General features: G+C 42.6%; 1 protein-coding gene and 1 long non-coding RNA gene across 19 annotated transcripts in view; one reads left to right on the top strand and one right to left on the bottom strand.

The window, feature by feature from the left end:
- Window positions 1-23385, bottom strand: part of PLEKHA6 (pleckstrin homology domain containing A6) — a 218170-nt gene that overhangs the window by 99520 nt on the left and 95265 nt on the right. The window contains exon 1 of one of the 18 annotated variants that reach the window (XM_072648105.1): window positions 14206-18367. The exons of 15 other annotated variants lie outside the window; for them this stretch is intronic. Coding sequence is in view for 1 of the 3 variants with exons in the window: in XM_072648109.1 (XP_072504210.1) it covers window positions 745-752 (8 nt within the window). In the remaining 2 variants the exon portion in view is untranslated. Of the gene's footprint in view, window positions 1-744; window positions 1016-11951; window positions 13351-14205; window positions 18368-23385 lie in introns of those variants that run through there. 2 more of the 18 variants (XM_072648102.1, XM_072648109.1) reach the window with 2 other exon arrangements.
- On the top strand, window positions 155-18436 carry LOC140529442 (uncharacterized). Its single transcript, XR_011975557.1, has 3 exons — window positions 155-367; window positions 13346-13474; window positions 18355-18436. It is a non-coding gene; the product is annotated as an uncharacterized lncRNA (long non-coding RNA).

Below are 23385 nucleotides of genomic sequence, written 5' to 3'. Positions count from 1 at the left end.
TAAACTTAAAGCAAGAGCCCCTCATACTTTGTTTCCCAGAATTTTGGTTCTTTCACGTAGTTTGAGGCCAGTTCTATATGCAAACATTTACATAATAAATAATTATTAACTGACTGACAAACTGACCCCCCCCCAAAAAAAAACCTGCATATCACATCAGCAAAGCCAAGACCCAAGACTCCTCCCCCCAGAAAATAAAATCCACCCTCTTAAACGCATTCCTAAGCTTCTCCCTGAGAGCAGGCGATGCTCAGGGCGTTTAACCTCTGGATGCCTATCTCCAGCACAGGTCACCCATCTTCAAAGCTCTCTACTTCATTCTTCCTCCCAGCATTTGGATCAGCTGGAATCAAGACTGCATTAAAAGGTCAGATACTTACCCCTTAGTGAGTTGGGAGGGAGGAGCAGAAGGGCAGGGAGTATAATACTGTGAAGAGCAGAGACTGGGGCAGAGGGAGGGGTATTGATATCTACTGGGAGGGGAAGAAGTGAATATTTGCAGAGAAGATGGCTTTCCCTTCTCCTCCCCCACCTCTCCACTTCAACCAACTGGGTGAAAGAGAAAAGGATGCAACAATGCATTACTCCCTGCCCCAAATCAATGGGGTACCCCCCCACAGCCTCTTACTTCTCTTTGCATAACAAGACATATTCCCTCACATCTTTCTCTATTACCCTGAGAAGCCTCTCCCTCAATCATGGGATCAACTCAAGTCCCATGGGAACCAAGCACCTGGATTTTACCTTGACATCAGCAGAGCACACGGGAGACAGCGGGGAGAGATGCTAGTGAGGAAAGGGGCAGAGGAGGAAGCAATGATCCAAATCTGAATAAACAGCTGCCGTGGCGGGGAGAGAGCCCAGTAGCGTCCATGGAAGGAGAGAAGGAAGGGAAGAACCCAGGAATCCACAGCTTCCCTGCCTGCCAGGGAAGCGCCCAACAAGCACTCTCCCCCTTCCCCAAGCCAACTGACAAGGCAGGGAAAAGACTGACTGATAAGCTGAGTCTGAAATCTGAAACTGCAGATTGGCTGAGCCCTATATAAACATGCTCACACCCCCAGATCCGCATGGCTCCCCAGCCTAGCCCAGCCCAGCCCCAGCACTCTCGCCTCCTCTCTCCACCCCACCCTGCTCCCTTGGTAACATCAGACAGCCCTCTAGCTGCTCTTACAGGAACTCAATGAATTGAAAAGCTTTGAGAGAGACCCACCAGGAGCCCACCCACCACCTCCCTTAGCCCCTGATAGCTCCTTTTCAGTGATGAGGACTAAACGGATAGGGGAAAAAAAACTAACAAAATAAGCTTCTCCAGGACCCCTCCCCAGTTGGTCCTAGAAGCCAACAACAAGTATTTTTAAGGGCCTGCAATATATAAATGAATATAATAATCTCCACTGGAAAGAATCTCCCATTCTAAGGAAGATCATTAGGTTTTTACGTGGAAGGGAACTTAGAGGCTATCTGACCCATTTTATACATGAAGAAACTGTGGCACAGAAGGTTAATTAAGCCATCTGCCCTGTGTCACATATAGAGAGTACTTGCTGGAGATGTGATTTGAACTCAGGCCCTCTATTCCCTGAGCCAGCACACTTTCCTTGATACCACTTTCCTACCCCCGCCCCCATCCTTATTCCAAAGAATAGGGCGGATTATTAGACCTAATCCCAGGAAGGTGGCGCTAGGAGTAACACCCCTCCGTGAGTAACTGCCCATGACTTTTGAGTCCACTGGCAGATGCATTTGACCACTGGGAATGGGGCTGGAGGAGTATTCTAAAGGTCAGTTCTCAGTGTGATGGTTCCCTCTTTTCTTTCTGCATCTAGCTATGGGATAATCACAGTTATTCTTTCTTGCTTCTCACCCACTGCAGAAAAACAGGGACTGCTAGAGCTAAAGGTTCACAGTGGGAATCATCCAGAGGTGGCCAACATGGAGTGCCAAGAGCCACTGCCCTGGAAGTCAGGAGACTTGAATTCAAGTCCTGGTTTGACTGTTTACTAACTGTGTGACCGTGGATAAGTCATAGACTCTATGAAGTCCTGCTATAAAGCCTGTAGAAACTGACTATTTGTATTATCTCTCCCCACAGGGTTGTTATAAGGAGTGGATATGTGTGTGTAGATAGACAGATAGACAGACAGACAAACAGACAGATAGATAGATGGATGGATAGATGGATAGATGGATAGATGGATGAATGGATGGATGGATAGATGGATGAATGGATGGATGGATGGATGGATGGATGGATAGATGGATGGATGGATGGATGGATGGATAGATGGATGAATGGGTGGATGGATAGATGGATGAATGGATGGATGGATGGATGGATGGATGGATAGATGGATGAATGGATGGATGGATAGATGGATGGATGGAAAAACAGATATAGATATCTATATCTATCTATATACATATTTGTTGTTGTTTAGACATTTCAATCATGTCTGACTCAATGACCCTATTTGCAGTTTTCTCGGCAAAGATGCTAGAATGGTTTGCCATTTCCTTCTCCAGCTCATTTTACAAATAAGGAAACTGAGACATCAAAGGTTATCCAGGGTCACACATCCAGTAGGTGTCTAAGGCAGGATTTGAACTCAGGTCTTCATGACTCCAGGCCCAGTGCTCCTTTCTTTTTTTCTTTCTTTCTCTTTCTCCCTTTCTTTCTTTCTATATATGTATGTATGTATACATGTAGATACATAAACACGATGAATATAAACTATTATTATCTTGTCCAACCCTATCATTTGACAGATAAGAAAATTGAGGACCAGAGGATGAAACGATTTGCTCAAAGAGCAGCTGATTAGTAGAAGAGCTCAGCCTAGATCCCAGGTCTTTCTATTACAGCTCATACATTTTACTTGTGATCTGAATACAGTATCAGTGTGTTACTGTGCTATCTCATATTATAAATCAATGTTTCTGTTCTGTTACCGTGTTTACATGTCTTAGAAAATAGGAACTATGATTGTGTCGATCACCTTTTGTATACTTATTACACCCACTTCTAAACTGAAAAGCACTTTATAACATAGGTTAAAGTCAATAATTAACAATACACATTCATGGCTTCAACTATTACAGTTATGAAGATTGGCTTCCAGGCCAATCTTCTTACCCAAGTTCCCGTCCTAAATGTCTGTTTATCTGGCCTATTTGTTCTTCCTCAAACAGGACAATCAATATCCGGTCTCCGAGCCTTTGCACTGATTATCCTCTGTGCCTAGAATGCTCTCCCTGGGGTCCTTCACAACTCAGCTCAAACACCACTTTCTGCAGGAGCCCTTTCCCAGCCTTTCCCTCCCCCTCAGGGATGCCTGTGTCTCCCCTTTAAGGCTACCTTGTATATACTGTACTTATTTATGCATATATTGTGACCCATTAGAATGTAAAGCCTCTCTCCCTTCCCCTCCCCTCCCCTCCCCTCTCCGCCCCCCCATGGCAGCGACTGTCCTTTCCTTTCTTAGAATTCCTAGCACTTGATTGATGGGACACCTTTCAATGCCAAACTACCACCTAAACCTCTGCATATCTAAAACCCAAATCCTTGTCTTCCCTTCTCTTCCCCACACCCACTAAGGTCATTGACTCTCCCTTCTGACTTCCTTCTGTGAAAGTCACTATCATTTTTCCAGTAATCCAAGTTTGAGCCCTGAGTCAGTTTTGACATTTTTCCTTTCTTTACCCCTTTTTGGACACTGTGTCTGTCCTTTCTGGTCTCTGCAAAGGAATTCTGTCCATTCCTACTGCCACTACCTTAATTTTTGTCATAGGTTAAAGTCAATAATTTACATCTAGATCATTAGCCATTCACCAGTCTATACCTGCTCCAACCAATACCCCATCTCTGGATTGATATTCCTAAAATACTCTTATTATGTGTCTCACACACACACACACACACACACACACGCTCAAAAACCTTCAATGGCTCACTATTACCAACTGGATACAAGTCCAGTCTTACTATATTTGAAAAGGTAGGTTTTTGCTGCACTATTGAAGACCTGTAATATCAGGCAAATTCTCTCCAACTCTTCCTCACTCTCACTCCCCACCCCTATCCCCAATACTAAGGAAGCCAGGCTCATCTTATTGTTCCTTGAACACTTCATTTTCTTTCCAGCCTCTGCAGCTTTGCTCACAACATTTCCTGGGCCTAGAATACCCTCCCTGATACCTATCTAAATTCTTTTGAAAAGGAATTCTTTAAAAAGAATGTAAATCCCTTAAAATTGAGATTCCTTTAAAAAGCAGGTTCTTGGTGAAATCTTTCCAGATCACACTATCCCACAATGAGTTGCAAAAAAGGCAAATTTAGACTTCACATGGGGGAAATAATAATACATAGTAATAGTAATATCATTCATATAGCACTTTACGGTTTGCAAAGTACGTCACAAATACAGGGTGTCCCAAAAGTCTTATTGCAATTTTAAGCTATTAAAACCTATTTCATTCTGTTCTCACAATCCTGGGAAATAGGAGCTATCATTATCCCTATTTCACAGATGAAGAAACTGAGGCAGGCAGAGGTTGATTGACTTGCCTGAGATCACACAGCCAGCTGAGGCTGGATTTGAATTTAGTTTTTCCTAACTCCAGGTCCAATACTCTACCCACTGAACCACCTAGATGCTTGGGGAAACATTCCTAACAATTAAAGGTGGACTAAAGCGGAATGCACTGCCCCAGAAGGTACTAGGTAAGGTTGACCATCCTCACTTGAAGTCTTTAAATAGAAGCTGGATGACCATGGAGAGGTATGTTATAGAGGAAATTCAGGTTCAAAAATGGGTTGAATTAACCACTGAGGTCTCCTCCAGCTCTGATATTCTATGATCCATTCATATCTCCTTTAGTGCTCTTCCAGCATGTGGTAACGTAGCAAAATCACAGATTCTAGAGACAGAGGACTTGGGTTCAAATCCTGCCTTGGACACTTACTTCTATGTGCCCTTGGGCAAGTCATTTTACTTTCCTGGGCCTCGGTATCCTCATCTGCAAATGGCCTCTGAGGTTCCTTCCAGCTTTAGATCTATGGGTCTGTGATGACTTGGCTGTACCAGTGATTCATTGAGCATTTAATATGTACTGTTTGAGAATATGTAGTTAGTTAACTGTGCGTTTAAGTCTTGTCTTGCTGGTAAGAGTAAAAACTCTTCAAACGGATAAGGCCTGGACCTGTGATTTAATTCATGTAGCTCCCTTACAAGTGAGGAAGCTTGTACAACTACAGGTCAGCACCTTTTCTGAATCTTACAGTCTTAGAGATTTGCCTAGAGCCCAACAGGTTAAGTGACTTGGCTGTAGTCAGTCTAGGTGAGATAAGGGACTCGAACCCAGGTCTTTCTGATTCTAAGACCAGCTCTCCATCCATGATGCCACATTGTCTTCTTGACAGTAGCTAATGTATAATGCATTTTTAAGTATCCCCCTTAACAACAACTCATATTCGTATAGTGCTTTAAACCTTAAAAATTGCTTTCCTTACAACTCTAGGAAGTAGAGTACGTATAATATTATACACATTTTACAGATGAGGTAACTTCAGCTCAGAAAGGCTAAGTGATTTGCCCAAGGTCCACAGCTAATGAGTGTCAGGCTTGTATTTGTACCCTGGTCTCCTTCCATTAAGCCCAGAATTCTTTGGAATTTTTGGGGGGCGTCTTCTTTAGCAAGCAATTGACTTGTTTTTCATGATTCTCTTGCATCAGTCTCATTTCTCTTCTCAATTTTTGCTCTAATTCTCTTACTTGATTTTCGAAATCCTTTTTGTGCTCTTCCAGGGCCTGTGACCAATTTATATTTTTCTTGGAGTTTTTGGATGTAGGAGCGTTGACTTTGTTGTTTTCTGTTTGTGTACTAAGTAAGATTGTATAGTCTGATTCTTTTTCCGGTTTTTGCTCATTTTCCCAGCTGTTTACTTGACCTATGAGCTCTTTGACAAGGCAGTTCTCTGCTTCCAGTGGAGGTGGGGGAGTGTACTGTCAGCTGCTCCATTTCCCCACAGTCTACCAAGGCTGCCTCTGCTCCTGTTGCTGCTGCCGAGGGCTTCTCCTCTTCTGAGCTCCTCTACCCCCTCCATCAACCTGGGAGCTGGGACCGGACCATTCTACTCTCTCACACAGGCCCCACAGGATTTTTCCACTGACCTTCCAGTTTGTCCTTGGTGTTTTGGGGTCATGAAGTCTGGAAACCACCACAGGTACCCAAGATTCAGTTCCCCAAGGCCTGCTCAAGTCCCATCTGTACCAGAGCAGCCCACACTGGACTGTGCTCTGCTCCTAGATAGGTGCAATAGACACTTCCCAGAGACCTTCCAGGCTGTCTTGGGCTGCAGATTTGCTTCACTCTGTCATTCTGTGAGTACTCCAGTTCCAGAATTTGTTTAGAGTCATTTTGTACAGGTATTTGGCTAGGCTTGAGGGAAGGGCACTAGCAAGTCTGTGCTGCTACTCTGCCATCTTGGCTCTGGCCAGAATTCTTTCTACCACATCTTGCTGCCTTTCATACCTAGCAGAGGGTCTTACATATAGGATCAATAGCTTCTGATTACATTCTGGTATCCTTGCCCCTACTGGGGTCAGGAAGAGTCAGATGTGACTGAAATGACATTTGCTAAGCATCTACCTGTGCTGGCTACTAGACAGAGAAAGTGAAACAGACATAGGGGACAGTTAGATGGCACAGTAGATAGAGCAGCAGTGAGTTCAAATCTGGTCTCAGATTCTGGGCAAGGAAAGGAGGAAGGAGGAAGAAAGACAGACAGACAGAAGGACGGACGGAAGGAAGGAAGGAAGGAAGGAAGGAAGGAAGGAAAGAAAGAAAGGAAGAAAGGAAGAAAGGAAGAAAGAAAGAAAGAAAGAAAGAAAGAAAGAAAGAAAGAAAGAAAGAAAGAAAGAAAGAAGAAAGAAAGAAAGAAAGAAGGAAAGAAAGAAGGAAGGAAAGAAAGAAAGAGAGAGAGAAAGAAAAAAGAAAGAAAAAAAGAAAGAGAGAAAGAAAGAAAAAAGAAGAAGAAAGAAAGGAAGGAAGAGAGAAAGAGAGAAGGAAAAGAGAAAGAGAGAGGGAGAGGGAGGGAGGGAGAGAAGGAGGGAGGAAGGAGAAAGAAAGACAGGCCCTCCCTGTGGGGATCATACAACTTACAATGAAGGTTAGTTATGCAAACAAGCAACCAAACTACATACAGCATACAGTGGTATTTTCCAGGCTGGAATCCTTTTGAAAAGGTTCCCATCAGAGGGATGTGACTAGGGTTGGAACTTGGTCCAGACAAAAGGAGACTCACTTGAAGAACGAAGCTAAAGAACTCCAGGAAACTCTTGCTCTAGTTCCAACTTCACGTTTACTCCTCTACCCTTCAAATGCCCATCCTTAGCTGTGGGATGTCAGTGGTCTCAGAATCATAGAGCTGAAAGAGATCTTAGAAGTGACTGGGTCTTGCTGTACAAAGCAGGATTCCTTCTCTAATCCACCCTTGTCCAGAGGTCCTTCAGCCTTTGTTTGAACTCTTCCAGTGATGGTGAATTTGCAGCTTCCCAAGACATCCCATTTCATCGTAGGCCAGTTCTGATTGCTATTAGGCCAAAACCTAATTCTCTGTGGCTTCCACCTGCTGGGCCTACTTCTGCCTCAGGAGCAACATAAATGTTATTTAAATAAGAAGCAAAGAGGTAAAAGTAATTATCAAACATAATAAAGGGAATGCTGCTAACATCTTCCTCTGATGCCTGCTCATGATGCAGATGTGACCCTAGATTCTCAAAAGCTCTTCCAAGCTATCAGACTGGAAAGGCTTCAGATATGGGCCCCATGACAGACCATATCTCTGTCACACAAGAACCAGCCTCGCCAAGTATAAAGAGACATGTCACTAGAAGGCTGACCACCGAGCAATGCTTTTTTTTTTTTTTTTTAGTCATGGCAGCTCATGCTAAGAGACAGAGAGACTGTGATCAGTACTGATAGAAGTATTTATAGTCAATTCGATTCAAAAAATTATTCAATCAATAATAATAATAGCTAAAAATTATATAGCTCTTACTATATGCCAGGCATTATGTTAAGTGCTTAATAATTATTATCTCATTTACAATAATGCTGGGAGGTGGGCGCTATTATTATCCTCATTTTACAGATGAGGAAACTGAGGCAAACAGAGGTTAAGTGACTTGTGCAGGGTCACCTAGCTAGGAAGTATCTGAGAATGGCTTTAAACTCAGGTCCTCCTGACTCCAGGACTGACTGCCCTATCCACTTGGACACCTAGCTGCCCCCCAACTTTCAGCGAGCACTTCTTAGGAGCCAGGCATTGCAATAAGCAATGAGAATGCAAAGAAAAGCAGAAAGAGTCCCTACCCTCACAGTGCTCCTATTCTAATGGGGTAGATGACATATACAAATGCCTCCAAAGTAGAAGGAAGGCAACTTTAGAGGGCATGGCTGGAGCAGCTAGGGCAGGGGCAGGGAACCTCTGACCTTCTAGGTCCTTAAGTGCAGCCTTTGACTGAGTCCAAGTTTTATAGAACAAATCCTCTTATTAAGGGGACTGGAAAAGGCCTCCTGGAAAAAGTAAAGCTTGAGTTGAGTCTTAAAGGAAGCCAAGGATTAAAGAGTTGGAGGGAGAGAAATTCAGGCATAAGGAACATAGTTCAAAGACAAGGGATGGAGGTATCCCATGGGGCCAGATGCTTGGGGATACAAATACAGTGAATAACATAATCCCTCCTCAAGAGCTGGCCAGAGTGTGGAGGGGAGTAGGATATGAAAAAGAACAGAAAGTAGGAAGGTTGCAAAGTACTTTAAATGTCAAAGGAAGGATCTTATGCTTGATCTTGGAGGTAACAGGAAGCCACTGGAGATTACTAAGCAAGAAGATAACATGGTCAGACTGAAGCTCTAGGAAAATCTCTGGCAGGTCTGTAGATGATGGATTGGAATAGGAAGAGACTTGAGTATTGGCTGGAGCCAGCTCACACCAGCTCACGACAGTCAATTGTTCACTTTCCAGCATCAGCATTTATATCTTGGGAATCAGCAAACCCTACAAATCAGGGCTTGATTTTTTAGTTTTATTGATTATTGGGACATAAGATGATAGAGAAAAATGTTAATAATACAGATGAAACTTAAAAATTTTTCATGACTACTTTTTTAGAGAATTGGTTGCTAAATATTTATCAACATGCCACTGGACTTTAGGCGGATAGACCAATAAGAAAGCTATCGCAATAATCAAGCAAAAGTTGATGAAGGTCTGGATCACTTATTATGAACCAGGCCCATTCTAGGTGCTGGAGACCCAAAGACAAAAACCAAAATAATCCTGAACACAATGTAAGGAGCTTCCATACTATTGAAATGAAATTTATGGAGATCCTTGAGATACTGAATTCATAATGAAGAAAATGTATGATATTTCTTCCGTCCAAAACACTCAAGGGGTTTTAATGATCATTTTGTTCAACTCTATAGAAAAGACCCCAAACCTACCTCGGTAAAGTGTACCAGGATATGAAGTCTGAATGTTTATTGTAAATCTTTCTGGCTGAAGATGAAAGTAGTTCCTTTCAGACAAGAGCTGCTCCACGTTGGACAATACATAATCCCTGCTAACCTATTATCTCCTACATTGATAACCTTGGCATTGGCCTCAATTACTCACTTTCCTCATCCCTCTTATCTAATCATTGCCAAATCTTGCTGTTTCTACACCCACAGCATCTCTCACATCTGACCCCTTCTCCCCACTCATATAGCCTGGACTACTGCTTCCTAATTGTTCTCTTTGCCTCACATCCCATCCTTCTCCAACTCCATTTTCTGCAATTGTTTCCAAAATGATCTTTAAGTGAGGATCCAACTCCACTCAATAAATTCCTGTGACTCCCTATTGCTTCTAGGACAAAACATCAACTGTTTGATTTTTAAAGATTTTTACAAGCTGACTCCAAGCAATCTCTTCAGCTTGACATATACTCTTCTTTCTAAACTCTAGGATCCAATCAAACTGGCTGCCTCTTTATTCCTCATATATTCCTCATAGAATACTTCACTTCCTTTAGGACACAGCTCAAGCATCACCTTCTCTATGAAGCCCTTTTTGATATCCCTCAACTACTAATGTCCTCCCTTCCTACCTTGTATTAAACTGTCTTGCATTATTTTACAGTTATTCTGTATATATGGCCTAAGGAGGGAAAGTGACTCATTTTACTCTCTGTTTTTATATCCCCAGCTGCTAGCATACCGTCTGGCACATAGTAGGTGCTTAATAAATACTTATTGATTGATTGTCCAAAGTCATACATGTAGTTAATAGTCAAAGAGGGATGTGAACTCAACTCCTCTGACTCCAAGTCCAGACTTCATCCCACTGAGCTTCATGGCCTTCTGTTGTTGTGGTTGTTGTTTGTTAGAGCCCAAAAAACCCTTAAATTCAGCCACAACTGCAGAGAGCTTCAGCAGATGCCCAACAGCCTGTGCTTGCCTCTAATAACACCCAAGCTCTAAAAGCTCAGAGACTTCTGGAAGAAAGGATTCTGTCCCAACATAACAAGGGTACGACCTCCCCTAGACAATTGTTTCCGATTGGGCTATTGTGTTTACCTCGATACAGAGATCTGGGTGTACTCTTCCACTAGTCACCCATGATTTCCCACAGACTTCTCAGCCCCATTTAATTTCTCAGCATGGAGAAGGGGAGAGTTGGTGGAAGGAAGGAGAGTCAGGAGTCTGGAAAAAAACCAACTGATTGGGCTCCACCTAGGGAACTTAAACACAGCTCTAGAAATATTTACATTCCTGATCTCATTCACTTCACTGACCCCTTCAGCAGTAGAAATGATTCCTACATAAGAATATTTTACAAGTGAAGAAACTGAGGATCAAGGAAGTTAAAGATTCCCCCAGGTAGTTCACAGAAAGTTGGTAGTGGAGGTGAGGACAGAACCCAGGCTTCACTGTCTCAGTACTGAGTCCCTTGGGAAGAAATAATCCTGGTCCTTTAAACTGTAATCTGGAGAAATATTCATGGTTTAATCTTTGTGGCAAGAACATACAACTAGCAAGATCCACCAGTTAGGGCCCCTAGTAGCCCTAGAGCGAAGAATCTGCCACACACCAAATCTCAGCCTGGAGAGGCATGAGCCCCGAGGTAGCTTGGCTCATTGGTTAGAAAGCCAGCCTCAAAGCCAAGATCTGAGTTCAAATAGCACCTCTGCTACACACAGGTTGTGTAATGAATGCCCTGCCCATCACTTGAATGCTAGGTGCTCTAAGGAACTCTAAGACTATAAATTGCAGGGAAGGAATTTCCTCTCCCGGAGGTTCCCTATACCAAAAACAAAAACAAACACCACAGGTCCATTCCCTATCCCTATCCCTGGGGAAACCTGGCAAGAGAAGCCACCTGCTCCACCCACCCACCTTATTCTCACATACCTAATCCAAACACATTCTTCTCTCCCTCCCCAAATGAGATAGCCAGCCATTTGTTCTTACTGGTTCCTGGGCTTAGGGAAGCCAAAGCCTAAACAACTGTTCTTCAGGCTTTCATCAGTGAGTGTTCTGAAGCTACTACCCCCACCCCTCACCCCTTTATCTGCCATCTGCCCAGCTGATGTGGTCATTAGCAGAGAGCACCATGTAGGTGCCTAATTAATCGGACACTAGCGACATAGAAACCTGTTCAAGCGACCAACACACCTCATCCACCCAGGGATCCTCTTACAGGCAATTCCCTCCCCCAGCTTCCTGGAAAGGTCCCTATTGTTTGCTGAGGAACAGAAAGAAATGCCCGCTTCTGCCCTCCTCCTTATCTTCTGGCGCGTACTTTTCTAGCCTGCCAGTGGGTGATCAGAAAGTTGGGATGGGAGTGGAGGGGTTCCCAAAAGGAAAGGGGTTCTCTTCTAAAGGGGTGGGGGTCCTCTTACCTGGACTCCCTAGGGAAGCAAGAACTATGTTCTTGTGTCGTGGCATTCTGGGGTCAGTGCATTGGGAGACAAGCCCCCACCACTAGGCTGACAAGAAAGTGACAGAAGTGGCAGGGGCCAGGCAAAAAGTGGGCTCATCAGTACTCTCCCTGACTCGATGATCTCTCACTCCCCTTTCCTACACTGTGCACTCACCTGTTTTTGTTTCACCCTTTAAATAGAATGTTCCACTCACCCTCAGAAGTGGGGTGGGAAGAATTCACAGCTCTGGATAAGCAGGCTTTGGGGAGTATGGGACGCTTTGGGAACCTTCCAGGCACTCTTGTCTATGTCCAATAGAAAGTAATGGACCAAATAGGGTGGTAGGGGACAGCCTCTGAGGAACAAGGCAGGTGCTTATTGGTGATCTCTCCCCCTCCCTTACCTGAGGAAGAGCCTGCTTAGAATGGAGGGAGGGGAGGAACAACTATAGTCTGTGTAGCTCACCTGTCATGCCATGCTCTCTGATATCAGGGCCAGAAGCCAGACCCAGGCTAGGGATGAGAACGCTGAACTCCCCTTTAACTACTCCTCCTAATTAGATATTCTTCTTTATCAGTCTAGTGCTTTTGCTCTCACAAGCTCTTGAATTTTTTTTACTTGCCAGACACCTGCTAGAGAAGAGATGTTGCCCATTTGGCAAAGGGATAAACTTAGGGTGAAAGGGAGGCAGCATTTTAGGGATGAAGATAAGAGTCTTGACTGTGTGCCTGTTATTGGCACGTCTCATCAATGTGACCCAAACCTTTCCTAAAACGCACACCCATGTGACTGGACAGGTGATATCACGCAGGCAGCTGATACCAGTGCTGAACTTTACCCCAGCATGTGCCTGGCAATCCTGCCAGCCAAGCATGGTACACTGGCACATACTCTTTCTTTCCACCAACATTAACACAGATCTGTGGGTTCTTAGAGCAAGAATGAGAGGTGGATTTGTCGCTCCAGATATTAAGCCCTGTCCAGTCCTTCTGCATCTACTGGGATTCCTATCACGTAGGAACAGATAGTGATTATAGCAGTACCCATCAGATTAGATACTAGGAAGTACTTTAGTAGATAATAAAGAGAGATTCTAGAATCTCCTTTGGGTTTAAAAAAAGTTATATTCTGACAGGGACAGTAGAGGAAACGGTTTCCAAATTGTATTCCAGGGAGCCCTGGTATTCCCTGCAGTGTGAAGAAGGGTTCCCTGAGAAAATGTCATTGCGAATGATGTTTTCCACTCTAAAATATTGAATATGAAGTTATGTATGTATCAACAATTATGTGTGATTTATTTTTAGTATGAAGGGGGCTTGATTCTGTAAATATTTCCTTGACATCCTCACAATGACCCCTTGTTTTATTCCTAGGGATTCCATAGGATCATAGATTTAGAGCTGGAAGAGACCTTTAACACCATCAAGTTCAACCCTCTCATTAAAAAAATAAGGAAACTGAGACACAGAAGTTAAAGGAGCTTACTCAGGATTACACAGTTGGTAAGTATCTGAAGCAGAATTTGAACCAAGGTCTTCTTGTTTCTAGATCTAGTGTCATATCTCCTATTCCATGGTGCCTATCCATGCCCCAAATTCCTTGAACCAACATTTATGGGTTCCATCAATACATTTTAAGCCTTAAAGTGTTCTGCAGCTAAACTGATTTGAGAAACACTGATTTCAATGTAGTCCTACAGGATCCTGTTTTTAGTACATCACTGTTTATCTCAAAAATCTTCATTGACTTCCCACTGCCTAAGGGAATAAATGTCAACTTCTTAGCCCAACACTCAAGGCCCTCTAATTTGACCCCAATTCACCTTACCAACTTTATCTCCCATTATTTCCTTTTTTGGACCCTCTGCTTCATCTAGACTGATTTACAGAAATAGCATGGCATAAGGAAAAGAGAACTGAGAAGCCCAGGGTCACATAGCAAGTGTTTGAAGTCATATTTGAACTCAGATCTTTCTGATTCTAAAGCAACATCTCATTCACCCCCAGTCTCCTTTGGAAACTTGTACCTCAGATCATTCTTCTCCCCCTCTTATCTTCCATCTCCTTATTTGCAGGCTCCTCGCCTGTTGCCCACAAATATGCCCCCATTCTTAAAAATTCCTCCTCCCTTTCAAAGTCAGACTCCTGGAAAAAAAGCCTGCGGCACTAATGGCCTCTACTTCCTTACTTCCCACTCACTTCTCAACCCACTGCAATCTGGCTTCTCAGCTTACCATTCAAACGAAACTCCTCTCCCGCAAGGTTAGCAGTTCTCTCAGCTTCCACATCTGATGGCCTAATCTTGGTTCTACAAATAAAGGAGGAAATGAACCTCCTTCCTTCTGTTAGAGGAATGGGGGCCGATGGGTGTGGAATATTGCATAAACCTAGGAGATGTGGCCAAAGTGTAGGCTGGTTTTGCTGGACTGATTTTTTTTTTTTTTATCAAAAGGAAAGGCTCCCTATGGGGGAGAAAAGGAGGAAGAGAATATTCAAAAATGCCTGACGTAAAGACAAAACAACAGTAATGCTGATGGTCTCTTCTCAGTCTTCATTCACTCTGATCTCTTCAGCTTGATGCTACAGAACACCCCTTCCTCCCTTGACTTGCACAACATTGCTCTCTCCAGGTTCTCTTCCCACCTACCTGACCATATTCCTCCTCCGTGTCCTTTGTTCAAACATCATCTGCTTTGTAACCTGGAGGGATTGGAAGGACTTTTTGTATGGGCCTTCTCTTCTCTCTCTGTATTTTCTTGGTAACCTCATCCATTCTTATGGGTTCAATAACCTCAAAAATGGCTCCCAAATCTATATACCCAGCTCTAGTCATTCCTGAGCTACCATCCTGCACCACTAACTATGGTGGTGGACACTTCCACCTGAGTGTCCTATAGGCATCTTAACCTCAACACATCCAAGATGGAACTCATTATCTTTCCCCTTAAACTCATCCATCCTTCAAATTTTCCTATTTCTTCTGAAGGTACCATCCTTCTTCCTGTCACCTGGATTTATAGCCTGGAAGTCAACCTTGACTCCTCTTTTACTCTCACCGCTAGTATTCAATTAACTGCCAAGTCTTGGCCATTCTACCTCCAAAATGTCTCAAGTCCATCTCCATCTCTCCACTCAAACACTATCTTATATCGGGGCCCTTACAACTAACTCTACTGCAATTATTGTAATAGCCTCCTAACTGATACCCCTGCTTCTGGGCTCCCTTTTCTAACACATCTTTCATAGAGCACCAAAATAATCTTCTATGTCGATTTCCTCTTCAAATATCCTCGCAGCTCTCTGTTGCCTGTAGGATAAAAAGTAAAGCCTGTGGTCTAGTGTTTAAAGTCCCCAAATCTGTTGCCAACTGACTTTTACAGACTTCTTTTACACCATTCTCTCTTCCCACCATTCAGCATTGCATGATCCTTCTTAATGCCTTTGAACAAGTTGTCCCCTAGGACTGGAATGTACCCCCTCCTTATCTTTGACTTTTAGAATGTTTAGCTTCATACAAAACCCAGAGGTCTAAGAGCCACCTCCTACAGGAAGCCTTGCTGGATCCCCATCCTTGTCAGCAGTTTCTCCTTCTTCAAATTATCTTGTATTTGCTTATCTATTTACATGTTATGTCTCCCTGGAGAATGTAACCCCCTTGAGGATCAGCCTGTTTTTCTTTTTGTCTTTGTATCACTAGTGATTATTAATACAGTGGCTGACTGTAGTAGATGCTTAATAAAAGTTGAATTTAATTGAATTCAAATAATTTAAAATTGTTAGAGCTAGATAAACCCTTAGAAATAGTTTAGTCCAACTCCATTTTATAGAACAGAAAAACAACTCTAAAGAGGTCTCTTCCTTCAAGATTACCAACTAATGGGGAAGATAAGATGCACTTGTTAGAGTGGGAAGAACAGAAAACATGAGTTCATACCCCACCTCTGACATCTACTATCTGTGTGACCTTGATGAAGACACTTAACATCCATGAGTCTCAGTTTCCTCCTCTGTGAAATGGGAATAATATTAGCATCTCTCACACAGGTTGTTGTGAGTATCAAATGAGATAACTTATGTAAAGTGCTTTGAAAGTCTTAAAAGGTTATATAAATGTAAGTCATTTTTATAAGGGAGACACAAACTCAAGAAGACCAGGAGAAGGAGTGACAGCTTCCAGGTGGGAGGATCAGGGAAGACTTCATGGAGGAGGTGGCATTTGGCATGAGCCTTAATGTTGAGTAGAATTTTGGTAGAGATGAGTGGAAAAAAATATTACAGGTAGGAGGGTGTGGAATGAGCAGGACATGGAATGGAAGATGACAAACTAGCTAAAGTGGAGAGTTTACATAACCCAATGTCCTATATATCTCCTCTCCTTTTTATGACTAAACTCCTCGAGAAGGCCATTTACAATAGGTCCCTCCACTTTCCTTCATCTCACTCTCTTCTTAACTCTCTGCAGTCTGACTTCTGACCTCATCATTCAATTGAAACAGCTCTCTCCAAAGAAACAGTTTCTTAATGGCTTTTTTTCAATCGGCATCCTTCTTGACTTCTCCATAGCCTCTGGCACTGTCCCCTTCTTCTCCATAATACTCTCTTCTCTCTACATCTTCAGGACACGGCTCTCTTGTGGTTCTGCTCCCACCTGTCTGACTCCTTTTTTAGCTCCTTTGATGGTTCATCTGGGTCACAATCACTAACCATAGAGGGACCCTCTTTCTCCTCCCTCGATGCTATTTCTTTTGATGATCTCATTAGTTCCTGTGGATTCAGGTCTATTTGTCCAGCCCAAACCTCTAACTTCACATTTCCAATTGCCTATTGGACATTGCAAACTGTATTCTCATAGATATCTTAAAGTGAACATATCCAAAACTGAATTTATTATCTTTTCCTCCAAACCTTTCCCTCTTCCTAACTTCCCTGTTGCTGTCCAGGGTTCCATTATCCTTCTAGAAACCTAGACTTGAAACCTAGGTATCATCCTCATCCTCTATATCTAATCAGTTACCAAATCCTGTTCATTCTACCTTCGTAACAGCTGTCATCTCTCCTTTGACACTGTTATCCCCCTGGTGATAAGATTAGAAAAGTAGAAATGAGGCTCCTATGTTCTACATGTATTGTGTATTTCACATAGATTTATTTCTTATTCCAAGAGGATTTGATTGTCCCATCCATAGAGTTGCCCTTCCTAAGAGGCATTAGGAATTCTAACCCTAGGGACCATCTCAAGCTCATTGAAGGCAGAGACTGTGTTACAAAAGAAGCACTGAATTCATACTGTGAAAACTTGGGAATACTGATTTTCCCACTTACTAGTTGAATGATCCTGGGAAAATCATTTCACCTCTGGACTCAATTTCCTCATCTATAAAATAAGATAATACTTCTCCCAGCTCTGAGATTACCTTCCATTAACTCTCTATGGATCTTGTATGTACCGTGCTATGATTTATACGTTATCTCTCCCATTATTTACATGTTGTCTCTTCCATTAGAGTATAAGTGCCTTGAAGGCAGGGATAATTCTTTTGCCTTTCTTTGTATTGCCAGTGTTCAGTCCAGTGCCTGGAGAAACACAGCAAGGGCTTAAGAAACTATTGTTGACTTGAGTTAATTTGATATACATAAATATGAGTCATCATTATTATTCCTCATAGTATACAGCATAGTGACACACACAGCAGGTGTTCAATAAATATTTTTTTATTGACTGATTGATGGACAAAATATTATTTCAAGGATTCCTTTACATTCCCTTACGGTTTATGATCCTTCAGGAATTGCATCTTTGAAGACTATTTTTCTTACTTTTTAGACTCATAAAAGAAATTTTTGCCAGGACTCCAGAGGGAAGGCCTTCCTGGCTCACTAAAAGATTGGCTTTCCTGATACAGGATGTGAGGAGCAACAGTTGCTATGTTCAGAGGGCAAGGCAATAATTGTTCCGTTCTTGAAAGAAACCTGAGCCAGGTTTGAGGGGATAGTCAGCACTGTCAGTCTCTGGGGCAACACTCATTCTCCCAGGACAGGGATCTGGGAGCTATGTTGTTGACAGATAAGAGCTTAGTTGTACCCAACTCTCTCCAGCCAGCTCTGTGCTTCCAAATGCCAGGACAGGACAGCAGGGGTTCACAAGAAAGTGGATTCCATTTCTGAAATCATCCTAGCCAAGTCCCGCCCCACTCCAGGCAAAGCTGTACTGTACCTAACCCAAGTCAGACAAATGGGGGAGTTTCTCCTATTCACAGAGATTCCATAACCTCCCTTAGTCACACTTTCCCATTCCAGTGTCTCCCAGTGAATCCAGCTGGCAAATGCTATCAGTTGTGTAAACTCAATCCTTCCCATTGTGATTTTTAACCCACTTCCTCTAGTTCTGTCCTTGACGGAGAACCCAGTACGAAAACCAAACCCGGAGGGAAAAGAATGAGACATGAGGTAAGCGCAAAAGATGTTTGGCATCTACTCCTCTCTCCTTCCCCCCCCCCCCATTCAATTTAATTCAACAAGAATTTATTAAATCTTGTCTATGTGTAAGACACTATGCTAGGTCCTAGAGGAGGGTTAAAGTTCTGGTTTCAACCAGTGGGCAGATACAGCAAGGTCCAGTGACAGGCCTTGGCACCCAGCTGCCTCCATCAGTTCTGCCATTAAGATGGGGAAGCCTGGGCTCTAGTTCTGACTTGGATCTCTGTTTCCCCATCTATAAAACGGGGAAAGTAACACTAGAACCGGAGAGAAACAAGGACTTTCACTGTTATGGTTGTTAGTTGTGAAGGTCCCCTCCCCTTGAGGTGCCTCATCCCTGGGGCCTGCTCTTCCATGTTGTGAGTCCTTCGTCCAGATGCCACTTCATGAGCCGTCCCTTCCACCATCACCTCACTCCCAGTTTAACTCCCTCATCAGACTTTTCCATTTTCTCACATCAGCCTGGTTTTACCTTCAACCCCACACCTTTTGTGTATTCTCTTCCTCCCTTAGAATGTAAGATCCCTGAGGCAGGTACTCTCTTTCCGCTTGCATTTATACCCCCAGGATTTGGCACAGGGCCTGGTATGTAGTAGGTACTTAATATTTGCTTTATTTAAAAGTATTTAAACGTTGGGAAAGAGTTTAGAAAAGTATTAGTAACAATACAATATCATACCAATAGACAGTATGTCAAAAAATAGGGCTTACCTCATCTCTAGGCCTGGTCCCTTATAGGAATATCCTTCCCATGTTGAGTCTGGGAAGGGCTAAGCTGTGGCCTGGCAAGGTCAGGCCTCCTCCCTTCTGGACGTTAGCAATAGAAACTATCCCAAAGCTACTAGCTAACCCTTGACTGCTCAATGTAGCCTTTGCCCCCCTCCATTATTCTCTCAGTATTTGAGCCAATGATCCCTAGCCCTGGGAGGAACTATAAAGGTACATCTCATCCATGCCCTGAGTTCCAGACCAAATCCCACCCATTCCAACAAAATGCAATTCTACCCTGTTTTTATAGGCTAAATAAGTGCCAGTCCCTTCTTACCCAGGCCCTTTAGAGAGGTCTCTTCTTGTCTTGTTTGAATTCCAGCCCTGGAGCTAATATTTCTTGATCAGTGACTAAGAGATTTTAAACTTTCCTAGCCCATTACACATAGTCTGTTGAGATCAGAGTACACAAGTCTTCTGTTCACCTAGGTCACCTAGCCATCTGCCCTGCTGTACCCTCCTTCTCATCCCTGGCTCTAGACACAGTATTAATTCAACAGTACTATTGCCTGTGGAAAGAATATATCAGTGAACTGTCCTATGGACAGGAATGTGCTGGTAAATCGTCAACTATTAGCTCTCTGAAAAAAATGTACATACGCCATACTTTTAAACGTATTCTGCATTGTCAACATTTTCTCCATTGCTTTCTTAAATCTAGACCAGGGGTGGGGAACCTGTAACCTTGAGGCCACATGTTGCCCTCTAGGTCCTCAAGTGCGGCCCTCTGACTGAATCTAAACTTCACAGAACAAATTCCCTTAATAAAAGGATTTGTTCTGTAAAACTTGGACTCAAGTTTCCCACCCTGGTCTAGACAATCAACAAAACAATAAATCAAACCCTGATTTGGTTTGCTGATTTCTGAGATGTAAATGCTTCCATTAAAGATTTAACAGTGGGTGTTCCAGCACCTCCAGTCTGCCTTTCAATCAATTTAACATCCTCTTGACTCCCCAAACTCAGGGAAAATCCTTTCCATGACCACCATTCCCCTTTATTCATAGTCTCCACTTTTGTGAATACATGTTCCCTCAAGGATATATTTTCCTTGAGGGTAAGGACTGTCTCCCTTTTAGTTTTTGTTTTTCCCAGCTCTTAGCAGTGTCCAGCACATAGTAAACAATAAATGCTTTTTTCCATTCATTCATTCATTCATTCATTCATTCTTTCATTCATCTTGGCTCTGAGTTGGGAAGGAATGTTGAAAATGGTCTTCCTTTGCAAAGATCACTTGCGATGGGTTTCAAATAAGCCCATTTTACAGACTGTTTGCACATCTAGCTGTAGAAAGAGTACTACCAGAGTGAGTGAGAAACAAATAAAAGGGTGAAGGGTTAAGGCCAGAGGGATCTGCTCCAGTTTCCCTTCAAAACCAGAAGAGAAGAACTAGGTTTACGGGTGGGGCAGCCTCAGCACTAATCATGATTCAGCTTCAAGTTGGGAGTAATTTTATATGCACCAGCAGGGTGTTATAAGGAACGATAGTAGAGCTCTCTCCCCGTAACTGATTGTTATAATCTGTTTTCACAGTGCTTTAGTCACAAGATTAATCAGAGCAATTAAAAGAGTAATAATAAAGAGAGGATACTGAGTTTATTATACCTTTCCTCCTAACACCTCAAAGTCCCTCCATGTTTCTTAGGACACGGAACTTTCGCTCTAGGCCAGAAGGGTCATTGGGAGCATGGGAAATTCTCTTCAATATCCCAGACTGGCATACTGAGGCTCAAAAAGATTCTGTGATGTTCCTGAAGTTCATAAAGTGCTACGGGGTCACCAGGCTAAGGGGAAGGGGAAGAAGATCTCAGAGAAGTGGGAGAAGATGAGGTTTTTAAACATCTGTGCCCTGTGTTCTTATCTGGGCCAAAGGTTCCCCACTCCCTATTTCCCCCTGATTTTCAGGACTCATTCTATTCCTAACTCAACAGCTGACTGTTTCCCCATAAGACAAGGCTTTTAATTCACACCAGAGAAAACCAAACCCAGCTGGTGACTGTCTTGACAGGAAGAGAGGGAGAAAAAAAGTCAACAATAGAACAGGCCAGATGCAACTGTTCATTCTTGTAGCCACCCACAATCCCCATCCAACTACAGAAGATTTCACAATAGCAAGCAGTAGGATCTGATCGAAAGCTTGAATGCTGCCACATACACAGACAGTTCATAGTGGACAATGTTGTGTTTGTATCCCTTGCCCTGTGATGGGTCTTGAATGAACCCATCTCACAGATTGGAAACTGGCATCCTGATGTATTCATTCCTTACAGTCACAAAAGATATCAGAATGAGAATTTTTAGTCTCTGCTTCCCCAACCTACCCCACTGAGTCCTAATTCCCTCCTGAGTCTAGTGACATATTTTCCACATGGGATTGCCTCAAAGATCAGGCAGTAGGGAGAGATAAGGAAGATGGTAACCAGAGGAGTGGGGATGAGGCTAGGGGATGGTTGGAGTCATCCCTGAAAGACAAATAAATGCATACTGCCTGTAGACCAGTTCATAGGAATGTTCTCAATTTTTGTGAGTTGAGTTAGCCATGGCAAATGACCCTCCCTCTATATTGTCTTTAATTGGGACAAGTGGAAGCAGGTTGGACCTCCAGTGCCTTTCCTAGGATGTAAATTGTGGCTGAGTGGAGTTACCACCATTAAACCAGCTGGACAAATCCATAAAAGTTCAGGCCTCTCACTGATTTGGAAGGATTCAAGCACCTACTCCCTTCTTTCTCCCTTCTTCCCTCAAAAGTGCATCCAGAGCAGGTTCTGTGCAAACTCCCTTGAGAAAATGTTCTGTTTTCCCTATGGGTATCCAGACGCAGAATGTTCTTAGATTCTGAAGCCCTGAACCACCATCTATCATGAACTGAAAGAGGCAGGCAGACTCGTCCACTCCACCAACAACCTTTCGCCACCAGAGTTATAAAAGTCAACCTCAAGACAATAAGTATGGCATAGGCAGGATGAGCCAATATAATAAAAGTTAATTTACCTATTAATTAATTTACATATTCCTTGCCACACCAATCAAACTACCTAAGAATTACCTCATAGGACTAGAAAACATAACAGAGTTCACGTGTAGGGACAAAAGACCAAGAATATCAAGAGAAGCAATGAAAACAAATGGGAAGGCAGGGGGCCCAGCAGTCCCAGATGTCAGACTATACAACAAAGCTGCAATTGTCAAAAGTAGTTTGTTACTGGATAAGAAATAGAGAGGTGGATCAGTGGAACAGATCAGGCACACAATATACAGAAGCAAATGAACACAGTAACCTAGTGTTTGATAAACCCAAAGATTCCAGCTGTTGGGGTAAGAACTCACTATTCAACAAAAACTGTTTGAAAAATTGGAAAGAAGTCTGGTAGAAACTAGGTATAGACAAATATCTCACAGTACATACCAAGATAAGCTCAAAATGGGCACATGATTTAGACATAAAGCATGTTATCATAAGCAAATTAGTGGAGCATGAAAGAAATTGCACTTCAGATCTATGGATAAGAGAAGAATCCATGACCAAAAAAGAGATAGAGAGATTTACAGGAGATAAAATGAAAAATGTTGATTATAAAAAATAATTTTGTACAAACAAAACCAATGCAGCTAAAATTAGAAGAAAAGCAAGAAATATGAAGGGAAATCTTTGCTGCAAGTTTCTTTGTTAAGGGTCTCATTCCTAAGATATACATGGAATTGCATTAAATTATAAGAATGAGAGCCACTTGTCAATTGATAAATATTCAAAGGATATGACTAGGAGTTTTCAGGAGGAGAAATATAAGATATGATATGATATATATAATATATGAAAAAATGAAAGTCAGGAAAAAGGTTCTAAATCACTAATAATTATAGAAATAAAATTAAAACAATTCTGATACCACTTCTCACCTATCAGATTGGCCAAGAAGACAAAACAAGAAAATGACAAATGTTAAAGGGGTTATGGGAAAATAGGTACACTAATGCACTGTTGGTAGAGCTGTGAATTGGTCCAACCATTCTGAGAAGCAATTTGGAAGAATGCCCAAAAGCTATTAAATTATGCATGTCCTTTGACCCAGCAATGCCACCATCAGATCTATACTTCAAAGAGATCAGAGAAAAAAGGACCAATATGTACAAAAATATTTATAGCAGCTCTTTTTGTGGTGACAAAGAAC

The sequence above is a fragment of the Notamacropus eugenii genome, chromosome 2 (genome assembly GCF_028372415.1).
Source record: "Notamacropus eugenii isolate mMacEug1 chromosome 2, mMacEug1.pri_v2, whole genome shotgun sequence".
Taxonomy (NCBI): domain Eukaryota; kingdom Metazoa; phylum Chordata; class Mammalia; order Diprotodontia; family Macropodidae; genus Notamacropus; species Notamacropus eugenii.
The sequence above is the reverse complement of the archived record's forward strand: the minus strand, read 5'-3'. Positions and strand labels throughout refer to the sequence as shown.